Here is a 19,582-nt window from a genome sequence, read left to right as displayed (position 1 = left end):
GGCTGGATTAACTGAAAGTTCAGTGAAGTATGCGGGCCCCACTGGACAGCACCACACTGTGCATCCAGAGGCATGCTGCTGCAGAAGCCAGAGCAGCAAGCAAGGCCCTGGGTACACAGCCACACTGCCATGGTAACCAGAGGCCCTCTGCCACCCTGGTGTCAACCTTCCACACTGAGGGCACTGCTGCCAGCAGACCCTCAGGACCAGGGCAAGAACAGAAGCCCAGACACCCAGGAGCACATGCTTTTGCTGGCGCGGTGCACTGCCCAGGCTGTTGCTGCCAGCTGAGCCAGACCCCCACCACTGCTGCTCACCCTTGCAGCCCCCAGAGTCTTACTGAGAAAAGCTGGTCTCCTGAAATCACTCATTCTGCCATTCCCGAAAGCAGGAGTAAAGTGGGAGAAATTTCTATTTTACCAACATTTCTCTAAAATGAACACACACTTAAAGATCAGTCTTTATGATATTAAAATCGTATTTCAATTCCTTTAAACATAATCTATACCGGGTCTTTTCCATCAAGATAGGAAGCAAAAGTCAAATTTCGTATAGTCATGGCAGAAAAATAAACAAAACTGAACAAGTTATGCTCATCACCTCCCTCAAAACTCCCCTGAAACTAAAAACATGAAGTGAAATTTTAACAAGCAAAAGTAGCTTCTTGTAATATCCACACAACATTCTTATGATTCCAGAACATGTGTACACATCCCCCAAAGGAAAGAAAACAGTATAAGCCTTCATGGATCACGCTCCGTTCTATAGGGTTTTTAGTACTATAACAAAGTAGGTGGTTACAGCTGTGGGATAAAACAACGGCTCTTTCAGCACCATTCCTACTGCTGCCAGCAGCCACAGTCTCCCTCCTCTGCACCTACTGGAATGACACCATGGCAACAAGGGAACAAGGTAAAAAGAACTATGTGGCCAAGCAAAGAGGAGCAAACAGCTGAGGGGAAGCCTTTGTTTTACAGAGCCATTGATGAAGGTAAGCATCTGCAGTCCCATGGTAATGGGAAGGCATTGGAGCTCTGCAGAACTGGAAACAGCATGCGTTTGCCAGAAAAACAACCCAAAGACTGGGGGCTGTGGGTGCAACTGTCTGCAGGGGGGGGTGGGGGGTGGAAGCAGGTTCCCACACGTGCTGCAACCCGTGCACAGGTAAGACTGTCAGCTTCTACGCACTACACTCACACCAGTCCTCAAAACCTAGGCTCAAGCCTAAGACCAGATGGGAAACCCCGCGGTGTGGTAGCTCACAGGCACTCACACTGAAGGACAGACGGAAGAGCTGCCCATTCAGACTCTGAGCATAACAACAGGAGTGCTGAAAGCAGCTGTCAGGCGTGAGCACTCGCCATCTCAACGGACGCAAGTGCACTTTGGAGCAGGGCATAATCTATGGCAGACAAAGGGGGAACTTTCTGGGCTCAGGGGAGGCAGGAAGGAACACGGGCACTGTGCACTGCTGTGGCTGCCAGCACCTGCTGGCTCTGAGGGACTCTCCTCTCTGGCTTAGCCCCTGGGAGCCACCCGCTGCAGGGCTGCCGTCCAGCACGCGACCCTAGACTCCCACTCCATGCTCGGCATGCCAGCCACATGCAGCAGGCCAGGAGGCTCTTGCTCACAACCTTATCTGTACTCCTTCCTCTAAGTACATTCTGAAAAATGCTGTGTTCGCCTTTCAGACACAACAGAGTCACTGAGGTAACAGCATACAAGAGGGTAGACACAGCACTCCCGTGAGCACTTCTCCGGAAAGGGTTACACTTCAAGATACCCCAAGTCTCAGCTGCTCCACACACCCTTGTTTCTACAGGAAAAACCCTTACAAGTCTTTGCCAGGACTGTGCACCCGCCCCTTTCTAAGCTCTCAACCTTCTCTACAGGAGAGCCTCTCTCCAAAGAAGAGGCCGGGGGATACACAGAAAAGATCTTAGAATTTTCTGTAACACTCCACTTGCTTTTTGTGGACCTCTTCCCATCACTGCATCAATAACTTCTGAAGCATTTTCATTCATACAAACCTAATACTTGCTTTTCACTTTTATGGAAATTTCATTTAATTTGTAATTTCCTGAAGTTGATGGTACAGCACGTATTTGAATACACACTTTGCACATTTAGGACAGTGCGTGGCTAACATGGCCTCTGCCCACGGCAAGGATGGGTCTCTCAGCTCTCCCTTTCCCACAGCTGCTGAGCATTCGAGCCCCTCGCCCCCTTCCTCACACTGTCAAAGGCTGCTGCTTCACTTCAGGACAACACCAATGGGAATCTGAACAACTAATCCTTTTGCATTGAGCACAGGTGGCCCAGATCACTTTACTTCTTTTAGCGGACAACAAAACAATGCGCCTTTATCACGTTCGCTCCAATCTGACCAGTCTGTACATACACACCATCTCAAAGCTGACTACAGCCCTGGGAGCAGGATTTCCAGGGAAAGGGAGCTAAAGTCAAGAGACACAGGCCCTGGGCCTGCAGGCAGCAGCAGGCGGCTCCCACGGGACTCTCCAGACACTGCAGCCTCCACAGCAAGCCGAGCAGACAAGCAAGGCCAGCACATCAAAGCTGCTTGCTGTGTTTTAAAAGGAAATGTTAAGAATAAGCCGAGGTTAAATTTGGAAATTAGAAGCACAATGGCATTTCTCTTGATGCTACTGAATTTTTCTTTTCCAATTACAGTTTTGAAAAACTTCTGAATTGCCAATTTTGAAAGAAACCATGAAATCACCTCTAAAACATTAATAAAAATACTGTGCTTCTCTGAGAAATAGAAACCAAATCTCTGCCCTCCGGTCAACCACATGGTCATCCAGCACAAAGCCATCACTAGCGCTCAGCAGTCACTGGAGCCGGGTTGCTCCTCAGTCATTGGGACAGCTACCCGGCTTCCTCTACCCAGTAACAGGAAACAGACATGCCTCATCCTTTTGAGAAAATTTACATGTTCTGTTTTACATGTTTTAATGTTGTTACAGTCTGAAAGGCTCAAGGTAAAGGTCTCTAATGCACTGCTCTATCTGCGCAATCAAGTCCTCGTTTGAAATGGGACTCTCCTCATACAGCCTCCATCCTTCAGCTTTGCAACCCAGGAGCACTCAGAGTCCCTCAGCCTTGACTTGGCTGATGGACAAAGCCCCAGTGCTTCCCAGCTCCTCCAACCCACCACCCAAATGGGTTAGGCTGAAGGGTGACTTCAAAAGGACCCTCTTCTTTTACAAACACCAAGTACCATTTTAAAGTTTCTCGAGCACTCATTTTGAGAAGCAATTAAAATGAAATCACCCTGCGTATCACAGTCTATCTGGGAGCACAGAGCTGCTGGTCTTCCTTTTGCTCTGACATCTCAGTGAACAGACCTGTGCTCTGTAAGGACGCTCACGGCAGATGGGTGGTTGGCACAGTAGGCAAGGTACAGGGTCCTCATTTGTGGCATCAGGTTCAGAAAGCAGCCACCAACTCTCTGCTGGGCCTCGGGTGACCTGGAGACACAGGAGACAGCGTCAGTGCTACAGACAGGAAAGGGGTTGAGTGACAGGTGACCCATGGGTTTAGGCAGGATCACAAATCCCAGACCCATCTGTTCCTACCTCCAACTGAGCAAGCAGGAGGGTCTGCCACAAAAACAAAAAAAAAACTCCACTCTCAGGCTCCCTCCTACAGCTCTAGACTGTCAGGCTGGCACACCAGACAAAGCCCAAGTTCTTCAGGCAGTGGGAAAATTTGATATCACAAAGCCTTTAATTTTGCATAAAAAAAGGAGAGTTACCAAATGTGGTTATCTGTTTGTAAAGTTTCCTAGGAAGCAGCATGAAGGCTGGCACAAGAAAAAGCCCAAGAGGCACCTTTCACTTCAGGCTGCAGAGACTGAAGACAGATACACCTGTTAGTGCCCCTCCTTCCCAATCAAGGCCACGCATAGTGACAGCTCATGGCTAAAGGCAGAAACTTGCTAGAACCTGCTGTGGAAGCAGAGACGCAGTGAGCAGTGCAATGCTGAGCAGACCCAACAAGCTGAACCCCACCTGTCTATCCAGACCTTAGGGTGCTTCTGCAAGCAGGACACCACATGCCCTCCCTGCACCCTAAACAGTCTCTGCCCACCAGCACAATGACAAGAAGGATCATATCCTGCTCTCTGAGGACTCCAGCCAGAAAAAGTGACCCAAAGATATCAATGCTAGGGACTCCTCAACACCATGAGAATCAGCTAGGCTGGACCAGTGTCAGTCCCTCCCCCTGTGTTCTTAGCATGTGTGCCTTAGTTACAAGGGGCACTTAGCATGCATGCCTTAACCATAAGAAGACATGCAACAACCAACAAGAGATTTTGGGAAAATAAAAAAAAGAGAGAGAGAAAAAAATGAGAATAATAAAAACAAAAAAGAAGTGACAGTTACTCTCCAGAGAGCAGAAAAGTCTTTGAAAGATGTCTAATTAATTCAGAAATAAAAATAACAAAAAAAAGATACTGCAACCATGAAAAAAAGGAAAGGATTCTATTAAGAACATTCAAAACAAAAATTAAAAAGCAATCTAGCAATAAAATATTGACAGGAGAATTGAAAAAGTCAACAGGAAACTGGAAAGTGAAATTCTAAAAATCTTCCAGATTAGTAGGAAAGGCAAAGAAAATTAGAAGACCAGAGTAAGCCTTGACACATCAGGATAAAAGTTCCAGACATGGAAACAAAGACAGGTAAGCACAAATGAATCAAGAAATCTTCAAAACAGCAGAAAAGTTAAAAGACACATGCTGCATGCCAACTGGAGAAAGTCATGGAATCAGGGAGAACAGAGTCAGACGGAAAGTGCCCCAAGTGTTGCATGGTGGGTGAAAACAGACCCAAGAGAAACACAAACACCCCAAATCAGGACCCTAGAAACACAGCTACTAAAAGCTCCAAGAGAGAAACACAGGTTCTCACAAAGATTGGAGTCAGAGTTGTTGGAGGTTCCCACCATCAGAGCCCCAAAACCAGTGCCAACAACAGTAACAGTGGGTACAATCCTGGGTCCACAATCCAGTGTCATCTATTAAGCAGGAGGCTGGGCTGACCACCCACCTAGAGGATGCACACCACTAAAACCAGGAATCAGGAAAACAGAGTAAAACAGTAGGGGCTGTGTGTGTGCCCCAGGATGAGGTCCAGCCTACTTGGGCAGGGAATGCAACTTCTGTTCCACTACCCCCTCAGTAAACGCTGTCTCAGTCCATACCTGCTGCCATAACAAAAGGCCTTGGAAATGGGTGATTTTATAAATAAGGACCCACCTCTCAAAATGTCAAGGTGTTGGCAGATCCGGTGTGTGGGAAGGGCCTATGTCTACTTCTAAGGTGGTGCCTCATGGCTGCATCCTCACACAGCCCAAGAGGGAATGGCTCTTGAGCCCCTCCTTTATGAGGGTGACAATGCCATCCATGAGGCTCTACCCTCAGGACCTAATCCCCTCCAAAAGGCCCCACCTCCTAAGATCATCTGGTGGAGGATTAAGTCTCAACAGATGAGACTGGGGGACACATCTAGACCACAGCACACTGAGCTTTTTAACTATGCTGCTACCTTGCAGCCAGGACCCAGAACAGCGTCTGCTAGCCTCTGACCCCTTCAAGTCTCTAGACAAGTCTCCTCTGGTTTCCACACCCCAGCAGTGGTCCTCTACCCAAGGCTGCAAAGTACCAACTGGAGAAAGTCATGTAATCAGGGAGAACAGAGTCAGGAGTATTAGGAAAAGTCTTTCCTTCAAAGCACAAAGCACTCAAAATCACATTGCCTTTGTTTTCTCCGTTGTTCCATAACCTTCACTCATCCCTGTTGTTTACAGGCTCAAAGGCTGTTCCTGACCTACTTAAGTCTGCCCTAGGATGGCTGTGGGAAAGACAGGGAAGTAACACTGCAAGCCCCCAGCACCTCTCTCCTGGCTCCCGCCACTAGCCTTCCCTTCTACTTCAGGAAGTATGTGGTTTCAAAACACACGGCAGAAAAGAGATACTGGTGTTGGACACTGATCGCTGCTTGCTGCTTCTCAAGTGGAAACAATTCACAGATGTAAATACGAAGTTGACAAAAAGCAGAAAACAAAAAGACCTGGGAAGCGTTAAACAGCTGTCCATGTAAAAAGCACCTCTCAGCCAGTGCCTGACTGAGAGGAAGTGCCCTCAGTACGCTGTGCCTTAATGGTTCTGCTCTAGAAGAGACAGGTGTCCACTGTGAGTATTTCAAATTCTCATCTTTTTCTTCTCATGGAGTTCTCTTTTAATTGTGTATATGAGCAAACAGGTCCCTACCCAGAGCAGCAAAAGAAAGCTCCCAGGAGCACAGGAAGTGCCTTCGGGAAGTAGCAAGTTCAGTACCATCTGCAATAGCAACGCCATGCCTTTAGGGGAGGTTGAGATGAACAGATCCACACACAGAGGGAGGTCTGCCCTCCAGCTTCCTCCAATGTGCTTCTTTGCCTTCCAATTCACTAGCCAAAGAGGGCTACATGAAATCAACTGAAATTAAATAAAAGGAGAACTCCAGCTTCCCGGCTGTAGCAGCCAGCAGCCACTACACCAGGAAACACCTGCAGGGAACATGCATCCTAGCTCACCAGACCACATTTCCAAACCCTGAGTGGGCCACACACTTAGCGTGGGTTTTACGTTTTGATATAGTCACCCTTAACTGAAGTCAAAGTGTTTCCAAGTGTGAGCCACTCAAAGGGGTTCTGACAGCCTCTTAGGACTTGCCACAGCTCCTTCTGCCTGCAGGGCAGAATTGCCACAGCAAAGTAGCTTCAACTACTCATTCAGCACCATTACCCAGCACTGGGGAGAACAAAGCAGAGTAAGAGTAGTCTCTTGCCTTAGAAAACGAGCGCCATCTTTCTGGAAAATACAAAACAAGTGCACCAGTGAACTGGACAGGAGACAGGGCGCGAGGAACGGGTATAGCCTACAGAGGAAAAGTGTCCACTGGGAGCATGCGGGCAGAGTCAGGGGCTCACACCCAACAGAGGCACACGCACAAGGACAAACCAGGGCCACCTGCCCTAAAGATCCACACACACAGACACATGTGTTTTGAGAACAGTAGGTCCTGCCATCTGGCAGGTGAAAGGCATACTCAGACAGGTGAAACACCAAGAATAGGGTGGCTTCCAGGATGAGAGAGGACCCCAAGAGGCTTAGCCAAGTGGACTGAAGACTACTGCATAAAGACGGGGCACCAAGGGGCTGAGCATATAGCTCAGTTGGTAGAGTGCTTGCTTTGCATGCACAAGGCCCTGGGTTCGATCCCCAGCACCATCAAAAAAAAAAAGAGAGAGAGAGATGGGGTGCCAAAGTTATAAGAACAATGGCCAGAGATGTGGCACAGGGACAATATTAGAGACAGATAATCTCACGTGGGTTAAATTACTACAATTGTGTACACATTGCCCAGTACAGGCATATACTGTTAGGATTTCATCTCCCACCTGGTTCAATGCCACAGCTCTGGATCCACTCAAAGAAGACTACACCCGGGGCTGGGGTTGTGGCTCAGTGGTGGAGCACTCACCTAGCACATGAGAGGCCCTGGGTTTGATCCTCAGCACCACATAAAAATAAATAAAATAAAGGTATTGTTTCCAACTACAACTAAAAAATAAATATTAAAAAAAAGAAGACCACACCCAAAGTCTAGATTTCATTCAATTGATTTCATGTCTCAAATTTGTCAACTGATGAAAATCAAAGAGTAAGTATCAGGCATAAAGGAACAATAACCAGTGACTTTTTCTCTTCTGCTACACTGAATCTAAACTAGAGTTCTGTTACCTCTTAGGCATGAACTAGCTCTTAAGAATACAGAACCAGCACTGGATTACTAGACAGCTTCATAATGACTTACTCATCTGGTAAGGGACTCATGGGACAACCAACAAGCTCATAGATGTGAGCACAGAATGTGACTTGAGAACTGAAACAGAGAATCTTCTTCTGGTTCTCTCTCGTGCTTCTCAGGGTGTGAGAGCAGGCAGGTGGAGCACAGCTCGTGGGTAGCTACATAGAAAAGCAGCCTGTTAGCTCCTCCCACCTGTAGCCTCCAGTCAAGCCAATGCCATAGTAAAAAGCACGTGTGGTGGTGTCACCACACAGCCAGAAGACCATGGCAGCCACACACAATGTCTACCCCCATGCCGTACAGCATAGCGTCAGCAGGAGGTTAAAGAGGATGTCCATAGAGGCTTTCTCAGGTATTTTGCTGGGACCTGGCCATTTTTTAAAAAAATGGTATGTTTTCATAGCTTTAATTTTCAAAAAAAATGGCCAGGTCCTAGCAAAATACCTGAGAAACCAGAGAACTTCTATTTCTGCTCCTACAACACCTACTCCTATTGGTCCTGCTCATCAGAGAGAGGAAAGGACTCAGTTTACTAACTGTTCATTGCAGATGAGGCTGAGATCAACAGGAAGATGAAACTAGGATCTGAGTAGACCTCAGTTGTGTCCCTGTTCTCAGTGAACCCAGCACAGTCTGTCCATGTCACACAGACACCTTCAGAGATGAGACTTCACAAGCAGTTTCATATATATATATATATATATACACACACACACACACACACACACATATATATATATATATATACACACACACATACAGAGAGAGAGAGAGAGAGAGCGCCACAGTTAAGTCGGGCCACCAAATGCTGCAGTCTGGCTGGGCACAAAATAACCAAGCCGCCACAAAGTCTTGTAGGTTCAAACAGCAACTCTTTATTCCCGAACTCTCACCAGCACTCCACACACACTTCCCGGGAACACACTCCCTCCACCAGGCTCGGTGCCAGTTCTCCCGGAACCCCGGGAGAACTCAAAGGGAACTCCAAAGTAGTTGCGCCCAAGGCAGCAGGATCTACCCTAATCCCCGGAGCCGCCCTATTCCTGGAGCAGGGTCACCTTTCAACCATTCCCTCTGGCAAAATGCCAGGCGTCATTCCGACTTAACTGTGGCTCTCAATATATATATATATATTTTTTTTTTTAATTGTTGCTAGACCTTTATTTATTTATAGGTGGTGCTGGGGATGGAACTCAGTGTCTCGTGCATGCAAGACAAGTGTACTACCGCTAAGCCCGAGCCCCAGCCCCAGTATCCTAGTCTTACTCACAGTGGGGCCACAAGTGCCAACACCATAATGGCCACAGGCCTGGCAATCTCTTGGCAAGTCTGCTCTTGCTGGCCCCAAAACCAAAATGAAAGAATATAATCCCATTTGTCCCAATTGTGGCCCCCAGGACCAGCATCACAATGGCCTCATTTTTGATACTTCTTTGAAGGATGTGTCTCCCTGATGTCCTTCATTAATAGTGGCATTATGTAAACTGTTTCTAGATGGCCAGAGCTTATTCTCTCTTCTGGTAGGACCATTCACAAGCCTCTGAAACTTCATGATGAAACAGTGTCCCATACATGACAATGTGACACAAAGCAGAAGAGAGGAAGTTATGAGACACTGTAATCATGCAGGGTTGTGAGAAGCCAGCTGTGGCCCTGAAGGTCACCAGAACAGGGTGAGGGCAGGAGAGCAGAAAATGAGAGAATGGGGGGCAAGGGAGAGAGCAGGGTTGCCAGCAAACCCTGCACCCCCACTGACTGCCAGCCTATATGTTGGCATCTATACCTAACAAAAAGCTAGAGAGCTGGTATGTCTTCATAGCTTTAAGTATTAGAAGAGCACTGCAATCAATACCAAAATAAACACAAGTAAAGCATGGAATGACAGCAAGAACATTCCACAAAGAGAACAACCTGGAGATTCTGCTTTCAGCAGAACTTAACCTGCTTTACACAATAATACACAAGCAAGTCCCCCACTTAAAAATGGGTTTTACTGAAAAGCCTTGCTTTAGAGGCTCTGCCCTAAAGTCCCACAATCCTCCAGAACTCATTTTAAAGCCACAGCTACATACCCCTGACTAGTGAGAATGGTATCAAAAGAAAGGCTCTTTAAATCACAGTCTAATGTGCCTCCAATAAAGCAAGTGTAAAGAACTCTCCATCACCTAAAGTGATATTTTAAAGGAAAACTGCATTCCCAACACTATACTCAGAGAGCATATGCTGCTTCAGCTCTCCCTACAAATTGCCCACCGAAATGAGGCTGAGCACGTTCCCACTGTGAGCAGACAGCCTGGGCTCTAGGCCTGGCTGGGCCTGCGGCTTTCCTCTGAGCAGCAAGAAGAGTCCACTCCAGGTCAGTAGAGGGCAGGAGTGAGCAGCAGATGGGTAGAGCCCACTGGCAACAATGTTGCTAACTACAAGATTCAAAACCATACTTCAAGACTCATAGTAGGAGGGGCTTCTCAGAATCAGTTCATCCTTCACATTAAGCAAAGGGGAGACCACTTGGGCTCCAAATCAGAGTCCACCATTCCCATGGCCCGGGGCCAATCACCCTGCCCCTTGGGTATACAGACCTTCCTACCTTTACAAAGCTCCCCATGGGGTCTTCTACAGGGTCACATAAATTAATACGTAGAGAGCAAAGTCAGTGCCTGGGACACATTAAGAAGATGTTCATAAATGGTGGGCCTACATAAAAAGTTCACCTTAGGGGGCTATTTGCCACTTACAAAAATGAAATAAACTCTAAAAAAACACCTGACAGCAGGTTGTACACATATGGTACTTTACATCCACCAGCTTCTTAAAGGAACAAGTCACAATTACAAGACCGTGCTAGAAAACGCCTGCCTTCTCGATCCCCCTCTGCAGCTCATGGTGGCGTATGTGGAGCCGAGCCACCTGTGGCCTCCTGGCCAACCCCCATCCCAGTTCCTCTGCAGCCTCTTCCTCGTAACCCTCCCTCCCCTTAAAAAAAAAAAAAAAAAAAAAAAAAAAAATCAACCTTGTCAAGACTTTCCCCTTTCAAGATCTCTATTAAGGAGAAGAAGAAAAAAAAAATCAACCTTGTCAAGACTTTCCCCTTTCTTTCAAGATCTCTACTATAAAAACTAGATCATCTAAAATACGCTATAACTATAAAGGTAGATCTACCCAAAGGATATAAAATAAGCAGTTTGCATCTTCAGAAATGTGAATTCTAAAATGATATTAAACTTGATCCATTTGGTTCCAATAATACCAATCTGAATTTTGTAAACTTCAGCATCTTACTTACTTGGTGCATTCTTCTAAAGACTGTACAAGCATTTGCTGGAAAGAACATATCTCCTCTAGATTTCCCATTAAATATGAAGTATTTGCTGAACTTAACCTAGAGCCAAGAAAAATAACAGTAAAAATTAGTCAACAGTTTGGCTTGCATTCCCCCGATTCCCAGCCCAGGTCCTGTTGCAGTCTTAACCTAGCAGATACACTGCTGTGTCTGAGGCAGGCTCCTCTGCTGAGTTCCACTCCATCATTTCAACCTCTACTTCCCAAAAATAAGAGTATAAGAGAAGAGCCTAAGGTAAGGACCAACAGTGCATGCAATTGTCATCTAACTTACTTCTCACTGGTCTGCAATGGCCGTAGGTAAGTTGAAAGCACGGTTTGAAGTTCTTTAGAATATTCATTTTCTGTTTCTAAAATATTCTGTAGCACCTACAATAAATGATGAATAAGCATTATTTGACACTAAGATTTATAAACTTTAGGACATTCATAACCATTGTTCAATTTACATATGGCTTCTAGGTAATACTAATGTGCTGGATGTAATTATTCCTTGGATTAACTTCTATCCCCATGTCATAAATTATTACTAAGGTCACCCATCAGATTTCATCTTCCTGTCAACCACACTTGGCACAGATATGCATAGAATGAACTTGAATGAATTCCATCATCAAATAAGCAGGGCCACATCTATTTAGATGAAAAGGATGGTCCTCAGAGGAATGCACAGATGACCGTCCACACACAGGGCTATGCAGGAGAAGCTATTACACCCCCATCTACACTAAGTCCACAAGCAGGCACAACTTATCTATGGTGACAGAAATCAAAATGGGGTGGAAGATGGGTGGGGAAGGGAAAAGGGACACGGGATAAATTTCTGGATGATTTGTTCTGTATTTTGATTTGGGTAGTGGTTACACAGATAAATGCATTTGTCAAAGCTGCACCTTTAAAATCTATGCATTTTAATATACAGGGTAAGCATAATTCAAAAACCAAAGAGCTCCATACTCTAAAACTTTGTTAGCACAGACACGATGTTTGAAAAGTTTCAGATCTTGAAAAGTTTTAAATTTTTGGAACATTTTAGGTTTCAATAAATAATGCTAGTAAAATCTATGCAAATATCTAAAACACAAAATCTCCAAACTCAAACAGTTCATGTCTCAAGCCTTTTGGTAAGAGACACTTATAAGTGAAAAGTATCCCAACTAAATGGAAGACACTTACTCTTTAGATTGGATCTGAAAAACTGAAATCAACTCCTGCGAACTAAAGACTTTGATTAGAGAATGTGGTAAAGTCTTGTATCATCCTACATACCACATCTACTAAAAATTAAAGGTCTGCCCAAGTAAACAATCTTTAAATAGCTACTACTTTGTTTAAAGACAGCATAATAAAGTAACTTTAAATAATAGCACAACTTCAAAGGTCTATGCTATTTAACCTTAAATAATAATAAATTTATTTAACCTTAAATAATAAACTAACCTTAAAATTAAATGTGTGTGTGTGTGTGTGTGTGTGTGTGTGTAGCAAATTCAGCCAAATTTAGTTAATCCCTAAAACCTGGCAGATGAAGTGCAAAAGAGTTGAAGCAGAGCAACGGTCCCCAACAGCCATCACCCACAGCAAAGGTGCCCCCCTGGGAACTCCAGGAGGCAGCAGGGTGACCCACAGCCCAGGGAATGCCACTGATCATGGGATTCTGATGGACTGGGTTCTCCAAGCAGTGACACTCCGTACATGCCTAGCACCAAGCATATGGTATCTGTGATCCTTGCAAAAACACATTTCCTTCTAAGAAGCTAACTTGTCCTATCCACATAAGACAGCTGGTGAGCAGCAGAGCCAAAAAGTGACCTGGCATCCTTCTGCCACTGCCTGCAATACAGGGCCGCTCTGGGCACCTGAGGGAAGGAGGATAGGAGTCAGAGTCCCTTCCCTGACTGAACCTTTTTATCCCTCTCTACTAGAAAGTCAGTATTGTTTTAACCAGAAAATCATAGTACATGCATTTTCTCCTTGTGCTATGTGCCTCTCAAAACCAACAGACCTTTCCAAATCCATCACACAAATGAGAGCGTACAGGAGTAATTGAGATACTGAGCACTTGGTTATCTTCTGATAACCTAATGTAGGTTGAGACATTAAGTCAGAAGAGTTAAATTCAAACCTCAGTCTTAACACACATGACCTGGGTCATTCTTCTGTCTACTGCTGCTCCTCAGACTGCGATGAGAGCACAGTCCCCACAAGAAAATGCAGACCTCAGTGAACAACGTACACACCAAGCCAGCCAACAGGGCAACGTCTGAGGCTTCCAGACTGCCCATCAAAACACTGTTCTGGTGCCTGTGAGGACAGCTGGTGGGGGTGGAGTCAAAGGGGAATGAGACTCAGAACCACACCTGATCAGAGACTATCGGAAAAGTGAGTCAAGCACAATCGTCCTTAAACAGAAATGAAAACAAAATCTGTTACGCATTATGAGAAGTCCTTTTTCAACTTAAAAGCAGAGGTCAGAAGGATGAGGCAGCTTCCTAGTTACAAACACTGGAGACCACTTGGCCACACTACTCAGTGCATGCTTGAAATCACAAAATTGTTTTCAGTCAGAAAAATTTTCCTACGCAATATAAAGAGAACATCCACTAAAAAATTCCCCTAGTAGAGATAGGAGTAAAATAAAATGACACTTCCTCAATCACAGCACTGAAGCACAGCACACAGGGACAAAAGCTGCCCAGGAAAAGGCACCAAAATGACTGCAAAGACACTCACCCAAAAGCTGGATTCTCTAAGATAGTTGCAGGGGCACGGGCCCTGAGTGGTCAGGCACAGAGAATCATACAGTCCCGCAGGCGCCAGAGAGCAGTGGCCTCAGCAGACACCCACATCCCCACACTGTCAACCTCAAAGCAAATCAGAGTGCAAAGGACTGGCTCCTGTGCCTCACAGACACACAGAAACTCACCTTATCAGCAATGCCACTGAAGCAGCGAATGAGCTACAACTATGACCACAAATCTCAGTAGTGTTGCATGTTCTATGTGTCATTAACAGTTCTTAAAAATAAATTAATGATTTACATATGAGAAACAACATTAGGCAATTGTTTTAGGTTCCATACAGATAAAACATTACCATCATCTTAAACTAAAGCCAAATGCCCATAAAATCATCTTAATTATAAACACACAAAAAATTAAAATCGTACAACTATTCCAAACCCTGTTCTGCTCTACTCAACCAGCCCCTGCCTGCAGCCATCACAAAGAATGAAAAAAGTCACTTAAGTGACACCTTTCAGTCCAGTCTATTTAAATTCTCGAAAGGTTACAATGAGGAAGGCAGGGAGCTCACTGGCTCCATAATCTATGGGTTCCAAGGAAACACAGAGTAACCCCCATTACTGATATAAGGTAGTTTGCTAACCTCTATTTGTCCTTAAAAACAACTCCATACTTAATACCTGTTACTAATATGGAGTCTCAAAAAGATGTGGAGGGAGCACGAGAGCATCTCTGCTTTTTTAGTGTACCCTTTAGAAGAACTGTGTTATATGATATTTGTAAGCTTGGGAGTTCACAGGGTCTTGGGGTAGACTTCTTCCAAGTATTAAAGGTTTATCAAACAACAGCTACTACAAAAGCCTGTGGGTCCACCATGATGCACAACGCCACAGCAGGCAGCGCACACCAACACTGCAGGGCAGGGAGTTGGGTCAGCCTGTTTCTTCTATAAAAAAGGATTTAAAAGATTTATATTTAACCAAGAGCATCTGTCACTGACTTAAGGTAGGAAGAAATCTTACCAACCCACCCGGACACCTCCTAACTCAAGCTGGGAACCCTGCTCAGAGCCTCTTCCTGAGGGACCCGTCTAAGAGGGGGTTCTCTGTTTCACAAGACAGCCTTTTCCTCCACCAAGCATTTCTTCATTCACCAAGAGTATTCAGCTGATTCTATCAGGCCCCCATCAGGTCCCCACCACCACCAGAAACTGCAATGCATGCCATCTCAGTCTACATAAAACAAGGCAGTTTCATGAGAACTAAAAGAGCCAAGTCTGCCAGGGAAGACTGCAAGCACTCAGTTCCCACAGAAAACATGGTGAGATACACAAGGGAGCTACTTCCCAGGAAAGCCACAGAGAATTAAGCTGCATGCCTGTAGAACTCCTGGACATGGCAGATAATTAGCCTCAGCAGGACTGAGAAGAAAAGCCAAGTAGAAAGTAAAACATGAAGCTGAACCAGGACCTAGAACTAGTGATGGTGGGTTAAACCAAAGACATCCTATTATTAGAGTCTCAGTTTTCCTGCTGGCTTGTCATCCAAAGGCTACCAGCAACCTCCCAGACCCCAAGAGAAACAGACAGGCAGAACACTCCTCTGAGGCACAGGAGAAGGTGAGAAGGCAAGCAGTGGTCTTTGTCAGAGAAATGCATCTGCTCTATGTACCTGTAGATTAAACTAGTGGGTCATAGCCTATGCTTCGCATGTGCAGCATTCCAAAGGCAAAAGCCACTCTGCCTTTCCATGACATCAGACATAAGTGCACAGCTGCTAAATAAAACACGACATCACTAGGCACAGGACACAGACCTGTCTTCCCAGGTCAGCAGACAAAATAAGAAACTCGTTCATCGGGCTGGGGTTGTGGCTCGGTGGTAGAGCGTTCACCTAGCATATGTGAGGCCCCAGGTTTGATCCTCAGCACCACATAAAGATAAATAAATAAAGGTATCGTGACCACTTACAACGAAAAAATATTAAAAAGAGAAACAAATTCATTCGTCAGTAAGGACATGCTCATGGCCAACAGGAGGTGACATAAGCCTGTCCCACTCTCCAGGATGGGGCATTCAGGTCCTTCTGGGATCACCAAGGGGAAGCTGCCTATCATCACACTGGGGTGCAGTAATGAGCTTTCACTATCAGAACCATCAAGTTCAGGCAATTACAGGAGCAGATCACCCCAGCAACAGGTCTCACCGATCATCCTAAGAAGAAACTGGGATACCTTCCCACAAATGGAATGTAATCCCAACTAATATATGTCCCCAGAGCTTCTAAGTGCTCTTCCTAGCACATGCAAACTCTGGGGGTCGGGCACTTTGCTGGGTACTCAAGGCCAATCACTGATCCTCCTCATGCTACAAGGCTAGGGCCAGCATAACCAGCCACCTCATTTCACAAACCACTATCTGCTCAGGCAGTGGGAGGCTACCCCCAGGCCACTCCAATGCTAAGTGGCAAAGACAACAGACCCAAGACCTGAACTCCTTACCCTGTATCATACTATGGGGCACAAGCTAAAAGCAAAAGGCAGGGAAGCCCATACACTTTCAGGTCACAAATTTTTTTTTTTTTGGATATCTGGGATTGAACTCAGGGGCACTAGACCACTGAGCCACCTCCCCAGCCCTATGCTGTATTTTATTTACAAACAGGATCTCACTGAGTTTCTTAGCTCCTAGCTTTTGCTGAGGCTGGCTCTGAACTCTCGATCCTCCTGTCTCAGCCTCCAGAGCCACTGGGAGCAAATGTTTTGAGAAGAGTCTAACATTCTTAAAACTGGCAGCACTCGGATATCAGGGTCAAATCCATGAGATGGAGATTGGTAGAAAGAAGGAAAATGAGATGTAGAGGCTGAGACTCAAAGAACAATCTTGTAGGGGGAGAAAGACCTGACTCACAAAAAAAGAAAAAAGAGAAAGTCTACTGATTAGCAAAGGGACATGATGTACAGAGAGGCCTTCTAGCCAGAAGAGGTGAAGAACTGACTTTATAAAGAGGAGGAGCCCTAAGAAAGAGGAGGAAGGTGAGAGGAAACAGTGCATCCAGCACTAGAACAGCACCTAGGCCTATGCCTTTGACAGTGCTTGGGCATCATGAGCACCACAGAATTATCTGTTGAACACAGTAAATTTTCCCCACAGCCAACTTGCTGTATAATAAGATACGGCAGCAGCCAGGGACGAATGCTGAGGAGAGCACCGAGTGTGCAGGACCCAGCACAGGACTGGTGGAGTCAATGCAGCAGAATCCACTCAAGTCCAAATGTGACCATTCACCATTTCTTAATTCAGGGATAGAAAACAATCATGATAAAAGGGATGCTGCAAAGACACTAATCAGCTGCTACCATACCATAAAAATACAAAGCCCTCATGAGTCCGTGTGTGTGTGTTTGGGGGGGGGGGGGGTGTTAAACAAAATAAATGCACATTTTCCATAGAATTCAAAATACATGTATGTTTAGAAAGTTTACTTTGCTGCTATCATCCCAGCAATTTAATAGTTTTATCGAATAAAAACCCTACTCCTAGCATATGCAGTTGTTTGGGGACAAAGGGGGACTATGTGATACAGGTGAACACAATAGACATATTATCGTTATCATATTATTTCAAAATACAGCAAATTTCAAGATCCAGAAACACTTGTCTTTAACATGCATGAAGTCTAGACACACCTCTAATTCCATACCATTTGAAACACAGACAGCGGGGCCCTAGAGAAAAGCTACATAGAAAATACAAAATAAACTAGAAACTACATTGATCTTTAAACTACTTATATTCCACTCCAAATTCAAATAGAATGCAACTTAGTGCATACAACAATTTTAAATCATATTCTACACCTTCTAAAATCTCATTTGTGAAAATCTACTTGACACTATGGGGAAATGATGCTACGCTTTATGACAAGAGCAGGGTACAATTCCAAAACACAATGAAGCACACCCACACTAAAAGGGGACACTCTGCAGCACCACTGGTGGTTCTGTCTATGTGCCAACAGGGAAAGCTTTCTATTTCCTTCCATGTAGCCCACATTCCTGAGTTTCATAAATATTTAAGGAGCAGTAGTTATTTGTAAAAATGTCCTCCATAACTTACCACGTTGTAATAGCTCTTGTTGATGGCAGTTGTGTCAAACCCTTTGGGGGGGCTCTTCAAAGTTCCTGATTTGGGAGACACAGGTTTCTCTGGAATAAAAACACAAAGCAGTGTTACAGGCCAACACCAAAGATGGTAAAACATGCTGGCCCAGCCCCTCCTGCACCCACGACTGCTCTCCCAGCAGCCTCAGCTCAAAGAACCAGCCAGAGAAGATGATGAGGGAAGGGTCTAGCACACAGACCAGGCTCCCTCTGGCTGGGTGTGTGGAGGTCATGGCCCAGTTCTTCAGCTGTGGATTGGAAATGACTGAGCAATTATGCTCCACAAGTGTCAGCTAAAAACAAGAGGTGAGCTTCGCATACACCTTCACAGCATCCTAAATACAAAACATCACACAAAAAAGAAAATGCTGGCAGGTACAGACAAACATCAGAACATCGAGACCCCGGTTCTAGACCAACTCTCGGGACTCCGAGTGGGCAGAACGCACAAGGCTTCCCAACCAGCAGAGAGACAAGAGGAAGGAAAGAAGAGAGGCAAACCCAGGGAAGCAGCACCACGCTGCAGCTCAGCGTCGGACGCAGTCGGGCTGCGGCTGGGACGTGTGAGAGCTCGGCACACATCCAAGACCCCAGGCAGAGTAGGAGTGGAGGAATCTCTGCTCCTCGGAAGCAGTGTGTGCCTGTGTCTGTGATGGTTCCATAGGCAGTGGGCATGCAGGTCGGTGTGTGGTGTCCACCAGGGGTTCTCCGCAGCCTGCCCATCCATATTGACCCATGGCTTGCCTTCAGGTGTGCTTGGCACCCTGATTATTACTGGCTCTGTGGGGAGGGGCCAGTGGTACAAGTCTAACTGGCTCTGTGATCCATCTATCACTGGCCCCTGGGGCTACAGGATAAGGCATCGCATTGGGACAGCGGCCTCTTCCATATTCTCTACCAAGAAATTCTTCTGAATATTTCCTAGGGGACTTACATCACAGTCCCCCTCATGCCTCACCTCCCCTGAAAGAATCCTGCTGTGTGAATCCTGATACTGGGCAGGGACACATCCGGTCCCTGTGGTGTGTGAGGTGATGGCACCTGTCCACAATTCTAGTGGCCCTCCACTCTTCCTTTGCCCACAATCTCACAGGCACAGGGCTCTAGGCAGCACCTGCCAAACTCAACACTCCCAAGCTGCAAGTCCTAAAGTCAACTGCTTGTGCAGCACCTCTAATGTCTTCCAGACACAAAGACAAGCCCTAAGTGCCCAAGAACTCACAACCCTTAACCTTGGGCGTGCTTCCCCTAGAGGTGCTTGCTACCTTTCTGAGCACCTTGCTGTCAAGAACAAAACTGAAGATGTCCTTCCCAGGTGAAAGAACTCTCTCAAACCATGGATGGAAAACCACCTGCTTCTAAATGCAAGTAATACACAAGGAAAACGACCTGCTCTATACACACCCTCCTCCTAAACTCAGCTCTTCCTATGCTAAAAAGGTAACTATTAGAGAAGAC

The 19,582-nt window shown here is 45.7% G+C and overlaps 1 protein-coding gene across 5 annotated transcripts in view; it reads right to left on the bottom strand.

Annotated features, from left to right (window-relative positions):
• Positions 1–19,582, bottom strand: part of Arhgef7 (Rho guanine nucleotide exchange factor 7) — a 129,365-nt gene that overhangs the window by 30,615 nt on the left and 79,168 nt on the right. For all 5 annotated transcript variants that reach the window (XR_011707432.1, XM_027938833.3, XM_071611648.1 and 2 more), the window contains 4 exons: positions 18,081–18,169; positions 11,494–11,588; positions 11,164–11,259; positions 3,369–3,491 (listed from right to left, as the gene is read on the bottom strand). Coding sequence is in view for 4 of the 5 variants with exons in the window: in XM_027938833.3 (XP_027794634.2) it covers positions 3,369–3,491; positions 11,164–11,259; positions 11,494–11,588; positions 18,081–18,169 (403 nt within the window). In the remaining variant the exon portion in view is untranslated. The remainder of the gene's footprint in view (positions 1–3,368; positions 3,492–11,163; positions 11,260–11,493; positions 11,589–18,080; positions 18,170–19,582) is intronic.

Source organism: Marmota flaviventris, chromosome 4, assembly GCF_047511675.1.
Source record: "Marmota flaviventris isolate mMarFla1 chromosome 4, mMarFla1.hap1, whole genome shotgun sequence".
Lineage (NCBI taxonomy): Eukaryota > Metazoa > Chordata > Mammalia > Rodentia > Sciuridae > Marmota > Marmota flaviventris.
Note: the sequence above shows the minus strand (reverse complement) of the source record. Positions and strands in the feature narration are given on the sequence as shown.